This window comes from Coffea arabica, chromosome 2c (assembly GCF_036785885.1).
Source record: "Coffea arabica cultivar ET-39 chromosome 2c, Coffea Arabica ET-39 HiFi, whole genome shotgun sequence".
In the NCBI taxonomy this organism is placed as follows: domain Eukaryota; kingdom Viridiplantae; phylum Streptophyta; class Magnoliopsida; order Gentianales; family Rubiaceae; genus Coffea; species Coffea arabica.
Window position 1 is genome coordinate 20,625,183 of NC_092312.1, and position 12,067 is coordinate 20,637,249.

A 12,067-nucleotide genomic window follows, 5' to 3' on the forward strand; every position below is an offset into this window, starting at 1 on the left:
AGCTCGAGTCCAAATTTATATACTCGTTCGAGCTCGAACTCGAGTAACACTGATTGTGATTGAATTTGAGCTCGAGTATGGTACTACTCGAGCTCGACTTAGCTCGATAGCACACCTAGTACAAATATCCTGTAAGACGAATTCGATTGTGTTTGAATAATAGATTATTTGGGCTAATTATTTGAAAAAATTTTAATTTTTTTAATGTGACATAGTAAATAAATAAAATTTGACAAATAATTTACTATCCAGGAAATTCTTCCTTTATGTATTATAGCTTTCTCTAATTTGTCTCCTCAATTTAATTAGTTTTCTCTACTATTTAATTAGTCTTAAATTATTGTTAACTAATAATAGAGAAAATTCGTAATAGAAATGATTTTAAAAATGTTGTGTGAATATGAATTATTTAGTAATATTTTGGGTAAAATATCAAAAAACTCCCAGTGATTTTGTAAATGTTCAATTTAACTCCCTCTAGTTTAGAAACCTACACTATAACTCCCCATGGTGTTGACTAAATTGAAAATTGGACAAAAAGCATCCAATCTAATGGTTGTGTGTGAAATGTCAATATTGCCCATACTATATGTAAGATGCTTTCCATTCAATTTTTAATTTAGTAAAAATCACAGAGAGCTATAGTGTAATTTTTTAAACTAGAGAGAGTTAAATTGAACATTTGACAAGGGTTCATTTATATAAGGGCAATATTGATATTTCATGTATAACAGTTAGATTGGATGCTTTCCGTCCAATTTTCAAATTAGTTGAAACCACAGGGAGTTATAGTGTAGATTTTTAAACTAGAGGGAGGTAAATTAAACATTTAGTCAACCACAAGGAGTTTTTTGGTATTTTACCCTAATATTTTAGTAAAATACTAGACTTTATTATTTGGAGTTGTCTATTACTTTTGGCCTTATTTATTATTTTTTAAGTTGATTTTTACAACTTGTGGAAGTCTAGGAACTTGTACATTTTCTTCACGGTTCTTTAACCACAACATTTCCCATCCTTCCAATGCATAAATTTCTCCTTCAAAATTTGGAAACGGGAATGTAATCATAATTTAGTTATTCTTTGAAAACGGACCCGTATTTTATAGGACCTAAGCAGAAACCTTGGTCGCTGGGGATGACCATGAAGGCAGGACTCTCCCCCCATTATTCACATCAGCCTTTGAGTTTGTGCTGTTAGATTGAACATCACAGTTCAATTCATCGAAATCCATATCATCATCAAATATGCAGTCGTTGTAGGCAACCAGATCTCCACTATCAGTAGCTTCAACACTAGAATTTTGCTTTTTCAAAGTCCTTTTCCTAGACCGACCTGTGCTCTCGTTGAAGTCTTCATCATCTCCTGACTTCCCAGCACGTTCTTTGGCAGTGTCTCTTCTCCTTTTCATGGAATCAGCACTATCGTTACTACTGCTGCCACTGGTTTTGTCTATCTTGTGTTCCTTGATGGTAGCCTCAATTGTTTCCAATACCCTATCCCCATACTTGCTTACTTTGGCCCTGTATATATACATAACATTACATAAAACAACTACTAGATAATCAAGAATTCCAACCAAAGTGCGTGTGAAACTTACTTGCCGATTCCGTTTATCTCCAGAAGCTCATCCTTTGTTCTAGGTATTTTCTTGCTGATCTGCTGCAATGTGTCATTTCTAGCCACAGAACACAAACCACAGTAAGACTTCCATCGTCAAAACTTCCAGCACCCTCACTCAAGAAACTAAAAAGAACATGGGTGGGCAAGGAGGTGAGGAAATGGAAGCTGAAAATGATTCTGAACTCTAGATCACAATCCAGAAGAATGAGTATGAATCGTTCTATTCATGTATAATTTGCTCATCTTCTGTCTCCAACTTAGATGAGGTCTCAAAGAATGTAACCTTAGGGTATTAGGGAACCAAGTTACTGGTTTTTTTCAAATTAAGAAGTCTACGGAAGCATACCTGAATATATGATAAGCCATGACGCCGTCTCCAGCTTCCTTAACGAGAATAGTTCTAAGCATCCGCAATGCAGTATAAAGTTTGGCTGAAAGGTTCTGCAAATGCAATCCCCATATACAAAGTCAAAATAATATTTTTGTGCTTCAGGTATACGAAGGAAAAAAGCCATGTATATGCATATACAGCAGACCAAGTCAACTTCCGCTTGAGGTTGGCCAGGAGAGATCATTTCTGGAGAACCCTGCTTTCCAAAGGTCAGTGAGCCTTTGGCTGGAGTTGCTGCAGACGTACCCCCTTTAGATGGCTGGGTGGAGGGAAATCTGCATCGAACAGCAACTTAAATATAAAAAAAAGCAAAACCCAAAATATTTTTCAAATATCCCTTAAATATTCCTCCATCTCAAGGCAATTAAAATAAGCAATGGCTACTGTTACACTTGTCAGTCAGCCAAACAGATCTAAGGTTCAAGTCTATGCGAGTCAGAGCAACCAAACCTTAGTTTAATAGGCTGGCCTCTGTACAAAAGATGTTGAACCTTAGACTCATTCACCTGAAAAAAAAACAGAAACAATTGTAAATCCAGAGTCCATGCCGGCGAAATGGAAATAGAAAATAAGAAAATAAAATTTTCACTCAGTTCATTGGACCCAAACATGATTGTTGAACAACAGTTAAACCCTAGGCAACCCTCGTTATACCTTCAACACAGAAGATGTTGATCCAAAAACATCGCTCTTTTTTACATCCTCCACAAGAATATCCTCAATAACAAGATGACGCAGCACACGGGATGCTTCACCCTTGAGAAGATGTTTTCCAGCTCCGTGCAGGCTCAAGGTCTCATGCCTGTGTTTCTTCACCTAGAATTTTACACGAGAAAATAACGTCAGAAACACTAAGAAAAGGATTAATGGACAAGTCAATCTTTAGGACATACAAATTGGTTTAAGGATCCCCTGTAGACTTCCAAGATATGAGCTGATGCAAACTGTTGTCCAGTCATCTTTACCAATTCCACCTGATTCACACATAGAATAACATAAATCTTAGACAAAACAGTGAGATAGTCAAACTACTCACAGTGAGATAGTCTAATTAAGGACAGATAAAATTACTCTCTGACCAATTGTTTTGCTATATTTGTGACATCCTTCTCGATACAGCTTTGAGTCTTGGTACAGTTGTCACATGTTTTTTGACAATTGAGAGAATCAAATTTCTCCCCAAAATGAATAAGCTGTAGGAGACGCCGGCAATCAACATTATTTTCACAGTAACTGACCTGAAAACAGTTTAATTGGGAATTAAGTGACTCTGTCATTCCAATGACATCAACAGTGAGACTAGGCCTAGGAGAGTACCATTCTGAGAAGATTTTCAGTATTCGTTTCCAATATTCTTCCTGAAGGTTTAGCACTAGCACGATTGTATCCAGATACCCCAAAACTCTGCTCTACAGTTGCTTGACTAATCATATGCTTTAGTCGAATCTACACAGAAAAAGTGGAGTAACATACATGTGTAACGACCAAATGAACAAAAAGAACAAACGGATCAAATAAACAAGGAAGAGACCAGACTGCAGAATTATAATTGGCATGCCACAGAGATACATATACAAGACAGAAAAACAAAGAATAATAGACCAAAAATACAAAAATAGCATCGGCAACTTACATAGTCACTATAACTGTAGTACAACACACAAGATGAAGGCTGGCCATCTCTACCAGCACGACCACACTCCTAAAACATGAAAAAAGTCAATGTCCTACGAATTAGATATGTGCAACACCTCATTCAATAGTTGTCAGAAGTTATTTTGGTAAGAAAGAACAGTTTAAAGAGCAGGGCTGCATATATGACCTGATGGTAACCTTCAATAGATTTTGGAAGTGAGTGATGAATGACAAAGCGAACATCTGGCTTGTTAATACCTGAATGACCTCCTGTTAGCACGAGTTTAAGTATGAAATTAAAAGTCTTAGAGAAGGTTCCATCAGTAGGCAATCATACCCATTCCAAATGCGACAGTTGCACATATTATATTTATCTCATCCTTGCTCCATTGTTTCTGTATAAAAGCACGCTGTGCAGCATCCATACTTCCATGGTAAAAAGCTGCTTTATGCCCACATTCCTGAACACACAATCACTCCATCAAACCATCAGAAAAGAACAATTTTCCTGGAAGCGTATATGTATTTCATACATCATGAGGTAATTCTTCAACCAAGTTGATCCTTATTGAATTTCATGATTGACAACCAAAGGCTTTCTTCTAGGTTGTGAAATAATTGCTTAAGCTGCATAAAATGATATAACTGCAATCTCATTGAGTTCCAAGGTTAAATAGAGATGACATTACAGATTCATCTACTGAATTGAACAGGTTACACCAAATTTCTGGATGCTTCTTAAGAATTCCTCTTTCTATCAGTTTGTGGATCCACAAATGACTGGATTACTTTAAAAAATTGAACCATGTTCATTTAAATGTAGATAAATAAATATAGAAAATTGAATAAAATTAGCCAGAGATTAACCTGTAACTTTTCTGCAACTTTTTCACAATCCATTCTTGAAAGACAATAAACAATTCCACATTCATCAAAATGATTTTGCCTTATGAAGTTGTCAATATCATCCACGCATTTCTTTGTCTTTGGGATAACTGAGTATCTGCAATACAGGCATAATTAAGACTCTATAAAATTTCAGTAAACAGTGTACTTAATTGAACATTTACCGTAAGTTTGGGCGGTTAAAACTTTGTTTAAACACAATGCAGTTTACAAGGCCCAGAGCCTGAACAACATCTTCTTTGACACTGATTGTGGCAGTAGCAGTCAAGGCTAGAACAGGTACACTTGGAAACTTCTGTTTCAAGACACCAAGACCCTGGATGGGTTTCAGAAGAGTTAAGAGTCAACTAAAAAACAGTTAAACTATGTAACAGAATTGAAAACATTGTGGTAGGCAACCTGATAATCTGGTCGAAAATCATGTCCCCACTGGCTTACACAATGAGCTTCATCAATTACAATCCTAGCAAGCAATCCACGACCATTCAGACCATCCAGTTGTCGCAGCAGCACGTCACTTCTGCACTTAAAGATGACTTGCATTACAAAATTTCACACCCTAGCTAGAAGTTGCATCACAGGACATTCCAATTCCACTCCAAGTAAGATTAAAATGCCAAATTTTGTTGAAGTCAACTTTAACAAGTTTGAACAGTGGCAATAGGAATTGAAAAATGAACTGAGTTTGACATATTTATTCAATGCATCATATTAACTTGCACGACATCAGTACACAAACCAGATTATTACATCATAGGACTTCCAATACATTACAAGACAAATAATCAAAACAACAGGTCATACTCAAGGGACCTTTGGTCTTAAAATGTTTGGCCCACAAGCAAACCTTAAGGTTGCACTATAGCATGCACTAACTTTATCTTCTTTTCAAAAACAGCATCGTTATTCACGGGTAATGGGAAAAAGGAAAACGTCTTCATTGTGCTGGCATTAAAACAAATACGTAAAATGTTTAAATCACATATTTTTGAACAGTGGAGAGGGATATTATCTACAGAAACTTGTACATACCAAGACTCTAGGTGTGTTTATCCAGAAACATTCCTCAACTTTTGGGCACAAGTAAATGGAATAGGAAGAATACAACTGCTGCAAAGGGGGAAAAGAGCTTTAAAGAGGAAGACTACAGCAAAAAAGAGGGGGGAAAGAACCACAAACACACATTTTGTGATAGGAGACTATTTGAAACAATCACTGTAGCACATTTTGTGATGTAATGTATGTGAAATAAAAAGGTGGTTGGGAAGATATAAAGTTGATTGGAAATTGTGTTTGTGATGTAAGCAGAATAATATTTGGGATAAATTTTCTATCCAAACAGGAAGACTAAGACAACAAAAGCTTTACATAAACACTAAAAACAAACAGAAGATAAAAAGAAAGATTTTCATAATTCTTGGGCAAGATACTTTTTGACAAGGAATTGGATTTGCAAGACACAACATAAAAGACTCCATCATTTGCATATTTCACAGGTGTTCTAGGTCTTTTCTTTCGGCAAACATTACAGCATATCCTATGAAGAAGCTCAGTGCTCAGATTGGTAACTTGCTTACCTAGTAGCAAGTTAATTTAATTCAGCAAAGGCTGATACTTTAGATAATAAGCCAACTTCCTGTTTTCTCCAACAATGAGTAGATCTACCAGTCAATAGAAACTTTTATTCATTCTATTCACAAACCAACAAGTTACTTGTCCATCAGCATATGTAGATTTTAAATAACCTATCCAAATGAAATAGAAACTCTAGATATCCAACAGAATACAAGATAAGTATGAATCCAGCTTCCAGCATTTTCACCCCTTCAGAGTGAACGGAAGTGAAGCATGTGAAGTTAAAAAGAAATACAACCACGCACTTAGCTACTTTCTCAGGGGTGACATATAGCAGCTTGTATTTACAATAATCTGAATTCAGCTCCCTCAAAATCTCCTGTTGCTCACTCCACTCTATGCTGGCACTTAGATAAGCAGCAGGAATGTTTGCCTATGGTAATAAGAGATATAATATAAGAGATCATGAAGGGGCTGTAACATATAAAGTGAAAATGGAATAAAAAAAAAGTTAATAAACCTTGTAGCAGTACCTGTAGTAGATGCATTATCTGATCTTGGATAAGTGAAACAAGCGGGGAAACAACCAAAGTTATCCCAGGGCATATAAGAGCAGGAAGCTGAGAGAAAAACAATAACACTCCACTCAGGATACAAAGAAGACAGCAAAACCCCTCTCTCCTAGTCCAAAGACAATAGCATCTGATTATACTGTACATGCAATGTGATCACAAGTTTGATAGAAGGAAACATAAGATGAGCTACAGATGTCAAAAAAGAGGACCACAATTAGATTTCCTTCCTTAAGAATCCCATGCCTAACAATACAACTCCAAAAAGCTTTAAACATTCCTAGGAAAACATTTGAAGGTAGTTTGTCACCTTTGTATGCCAAAATTCAGGATATAGAATTAGCAGTAACATGAATAGTTTCACATAAATATAGGATGTATTATGCACAAGAATGAGAATGGTTAAGTTTTACACGCCATCCCACTGAAAGCACAAATAGTGCAGAAATTGAATGGATGAACTTATTCTGGCGTGAACTAAGATTTTAGACAGACACAATCCTTCCCAGCTTCTAGCTTCATGTTATTACAAGATAAGAAAAGAGAGGATTGATTAAGAAAATAATAAACTCTCTTTCACCTGATATGTGAGACTTTTTCCTCCTCCAGTTGGCATTAACACGAAAACATCATGTCCACACATAGTTGCATTGATCACTTCTCTTTGGTTGGGGCGAAAGGAATGATTGCCAAATACTCTCTTGTTATTTGCCTGATAGAAGAACATTGACAAAGCAGATACAATTACACGCATATCTAAAACTTTAGAAGCCAGAATACACTGGTTTGCACACCTCTAGCTTCTTTGTCCATGGAAAATCACGGCTACTCCATTTTTTGTCATTGGAACCTTCAATATAATTGACTTCAACATACTTAGGAACATATGGTTCTCTCTCCAAAGGAGCTGCTGAAGCTCCATACCAGTCTGTGGAAGTGAATGAGACTGACGATGAATCCCATCTATCAAAACCATTTGGCTCACTATGTGCATAAAATTGAGGATCCAGCCTAGTGGGATCCATCTTAAATGGAACTGCTGGAGGAGTTTCATATTGGGAAGCCGAAGGAGTTGCTGTGGATGCAGAGAAATGCGACGTTCTTCGCTCATCATTAACTAAGTTAGCACGAAGGTATTTATCTAGTTGTTGAATTTGCATGTTCAGCTGCATCCTGCCATCAGACAGGCAAACAAGCATAATTTTAGATGCTGTCCACAACCTACCAAAAGAAGAACAGAGACGCAGTATAGGAGGCATAGAGAAACCATAGTGTTCTCCATTGCATTTTCTTGGTGTTAGGAAACTGATCCAGTAAATTGTTCTTTCTTGTTTTCTGTAAGCACCATGTTCTTTAAGGTATTTAATCTTAAATTTTGTAGATTGTATGAAAGAAAGAATGCAATTGCCCGAACCTTTCTTGTCGAAGCTTCTCTATCTGATCTGACTCCAAATCAGTAATATTGTCAATAAGTTCATTAGATATCCCAATAAGCATATCCTTCAGCTCTTGTAAATGAACTGAAGCTTCTGGACAAAATCCTAACTGTACCAATATCAGCTGGTCATCCATAAGTACTTCCATAGTGATTCCAAATGGGTAAAATATAAGTGGAAGGTACTACAAGCGGGTACCTGGAACCCATGACTGCATTTCATGCACAACTCTGGTGGCAAACTTGTTGCCTCGGGTTCTACTAAGTTATCTTTATTTACAACTGGATTAATTGGAGGAAATTTGGATATTGATGGTTGAGGTGTGCAAGTTGACTGGTAGTGTTCCATGACTATTTGGTCCACGTCAATATTCTGAAACAGAGTGTTGAGAAATAAAACCAAGATTTAATGCACAGAAAGCATTAATTTCTGATAATTACATGACCCAACAAGCAAATAGAAAACGATGAATTTCTCATGATTTAATTCATAAGGTACGGGAAAGTGTGGTAGTGATTTGGATATCATCACAGTAAGCAATGAAAATCTGGTACCTCAAGTATATTATCATCATCAACGCCCTCAGGATAAGTATTTCCAGATCTTGCCATGTCACTGATATGAATTGAATGATTGCTAGGTGGATTTACAGCTTGCGGATGAAAGCTGCTACTGAGTGATATGTGTGTACCAGTCCTCCTTACTTCAGCTACGCCATAGCCAGATGTTGTAACTGAAGTTGCTTTGTAACTTCCTGATTCACCACCTCTGATGCTACTTTGTCTGACTGCTTGATGTGATTCCACATTTGCTTGAAATGTGCTTTTTATATCAGATACGGACTGGTGGATAGGTTGCCTAGAAGCTCGAGATACGGAAGTGCTAAAACCTTTATTTAGTGGCACAATTTTTCCAGGTTTTACATAATTCCTGGAAGAAAGCTCGAGAGTTGAAAGAGCTTGCCAAACCTGCCAAAATGTCAATATTCAAGGAAAAAATATGTATGAAGGATCCATATAAAATTTCCTTACCTGACCAAAATTGCTATCTAATCAACTGATAAGCATTGAACACAGTCATACAGATGCACAAAATAAAGGTCAGCAAGCCTTTAGTTTTACAGGACAAGTAGTTGTTTTATCAAAATGTGCCAAAATTTTAACTTGCTTCTCAATTACTAAAAATGGCTAGCAACACCTTCCATCTTTCTTGATAGATGACAGCCAAGTACGAGTGCAGAAGTAGAAATGGAAAAGAATACATAATATGCAAAAATCAAGAGTCCTCTTTAGGGCAGAGGATGCAAGGTAGTAGAGAAAGTAGCTGTAAAAAAACCTATGTAATCTTTAGCAAAAATATTACAGCAATGTGCTACAGCAAATGACCCTGTGAAGTAGAGGAAACTCATTATTATGCCATAAATCCTTGTTAGCAATGTCAAAGAGCAATTCACCTTTTCAACTTCCTGACTGTACATTCTTACATTCTGGATGTTAAAAACCATGGACCTAGAAAAATGAAAAGGAAATGCACAAAGTGAGAAAGTTCACAGGTTAGAAAAAAACTTAATAACCAATAAATAAAACTAAGCATGCCAAATTCCAATTAGGATACAAGTGATTCTTTTATTCTTTTCAAAACACTCAACTAAATTAAAGCTAGGCTTGCTTTATGGAATAAGAAAGAATTATTATTGTCAAAATTTAAGGAAATGCGCAAAGTGAGAAAGTTCACGGGGTAGAAAAAAACTTGATAACCAATAAATAAAATTTAGCATGCCAAATTTCCAATGAGGATACAAGTGATTCTTTTATTCTTTTCAAAACACTCGACTAAATTAAAGCTAGACTTGCTTTATGGAATAAGAAAGAATTCTTATTGCCAAAATTTTTAATACCAATTTACGGCACATAATATACTCTAGAAGACAGGCAAAAGTGTAAATATGAACCAAGACAATTAATTGCTGAGTTCTCGTAAATATGCCATGCATCAACAACTGCTGAAGACCGGTACAATTTTCCACAGCTAAAGATTGAAACCTCAGATGCTTCATTAGAGCAAAAGAAAGCAGAAACTTAGTAAGTTAGTGAGCCATGAAAGTTTTCACAATACAGTACCTTGCAACCATTGCTTCTTCAACACGAGGCTTTTGTATTGGCAGGGAGAAAAGGAAATTTGAAGTCAATAGCTTATCTTGGCTTGAAGAGTTGTTAAATGCATTGGCATGATGAGACCAATTATTCCTTGGTAGCCCATTATCAGCCTCGGAACCTTCACTTGGATACTTTTGACTACATGTCACAAATGAGAAGACAAATATCAGAAAGTTAAATTAACACAATCACTAAATTCAAGAGAAAAAAAAAACAGAAAGCACAGTTCGCTGTACTTGCCTCCTTTTCTTAACTTCGGACATTGGTTAACATATTAACCTACATTTATAGGTGATGCTCTTGCTTGAATGCCAGGACCACGTAGAATAAGCTACAAGATGTAATATACCCATTTCAGCAAAGTAATAGTTGAAGATAAGCTACAGACAAAAGGAATATGTGGTTTCTAGAACAAAGGGCAAAAAATTATGCTGCAATGAATATATAGAACGAGCAGAAAAAGTTGGAAAAGGCTGATTTTACTGCATGTTGATAAGTTAACAAGAGTTAGTCATGCTTCTTTTCTTGAAATTGCAAAACAGACGTGTTCTTTCCATATGGTACAAGTCCCAAAAGTTGGAACATTAAGAGGCTAATTGCAAACAACCATTGCTTCTGGTCCACAGAAGTTTAAATGAATAATGCAGACTAAATACAAATCAACTAAATTACCATCATTGCCACAAGAAATTAGACACTCTTGGCTCGAAAAGCTAACAATTCGAGCAAAAACGTGCATTGACTTATCTAAAAGTGAACAATATAATATAACACCGTGTCATTATAATACTAAAAGTGAACACTGAAATTAGAACAATATAAAACTAATGACAATTATAATAATTTCAATTAATTATAATTCCAAATTTTCTAAAAAGTCAAACTGTTAAGAATATTAGGGATAAACAAATTTCTCTAATTTTTTTGATAAACCCCACAAATGCTTATTCTATGGTCAGATTATAAACCTAAGAACAGTAATTATCTCGTAACCGACCGCATAATCCAAATGTTCGTGTTTTGTTAACCAATTCTAAACCTCAAATAACCCTTCACAATGACATTTTCAGATTTTTTTTATGTAAACCGTGAGTAATTTTTCAATTTTAGACATGAAACGGGAGGAGATAAAAAGTAGACGTCAAGCATAAAAATGTACCGTTGACAACTCAGGTTGGTCTCCGGTTGGAAGTTTTGTTAAATAGGAAGCTCGCCGGTGCGTCTATTATCTTCGTCTGCTCCGTTGAATTCGTGCGGTGGGTATCGGAGAGGTGTAGAAATGCAGACCGACTGTGTGACTGTGTGAAATGTTTGGGAAGCTTTAAATTATTGAGCGTTGGCGCCTGGCGGGATAATTTCAAGGTAATTTTAGGGCTGAATATGTGGGCCGCGACCCGGCCCATTACTCGCTTCCAGGTGCTCTTTCTCTACTCCATGTATTTCCTTCTTTAATCCATTTTCATATTCTGAACGTAATGTATACATATTTTGAGTTAAACATTTTTTTTCTGATTTTGAGTTAAACTTTGAATTGTTAAAGCTTTAAATTTATAAATTCTTAAACTTTAATGGATAAATTCTTAACTTACTTTCAAGTTTTAATTTTTTTTATTTAATTTTGGTTGCTGGTTATTCTGACAAGAAAACGATAGCTCAGAAAACCAATTTCATTTTTTAAATAAATATTGGAATGGAGGAAAAGTGCAAAAAAGTGAATGCATTATGCTCCTACTAACTCTTTTTATCTTTTTCCATAATTAATCAAGCTTCCTC

General features: G+C 35.9%; 1 protein-coding gene across 1 annotated transcript; it reads right to left on the reverse strand.

Moving 5' to 3' along the window:
- Positions 1-1,015: 1,015 nt before the first annotated feature.
- LOC113731882 (ATP-dependent DNA helicase Q-like 4A) lies at positions 1,016-11,665 on the reverse strand. Its single transcript, XM_027257378.2, has 26 exons — positions 11,454-11,665; positions 10,535-10,625; positions 10,259-10,432; positions 9,592-9,646; positions 8,693-9,106; positions 8,337-8,510; positions 8,117-8,247; positions 7,497-7,875; positions 7,283-7,414; positions 6,664-6,750; positions 6,436-6,563; positions 4,955-5,075; positions 4,720-4,871; positions 4,517-4,652; positions 3,987-4,110; positions 3,837-3,907; positions 3,648-3,716; positions 3,332-3,460; positions 3,094-3,252; positions 2,908-2,988; positions 2,669-2,830; positions 2,465-2,520; positions 2,160-2,289; positions 1,970-2,064; positions 1,601-1,678; positions 1,016-1,523 (listed from the first exon to the last, which is right to left on the reverse strand). The coding sequence occupies exons 2-26, from the start codon at positions 10,555-10,557 to the stop codon at positions 1,112-1,114; spliced, it is 3,672 nt and encodes a 1,223-aa protein (XP_027113179.2). The 5' UTR covers positions 10,558-10,625; positions 11,454-11,665; the 3' UTR covers positions 1,016-1,111.
- Between the last annotated feature and the right edge of the window lie 402 nt (positions 11,666-12,067).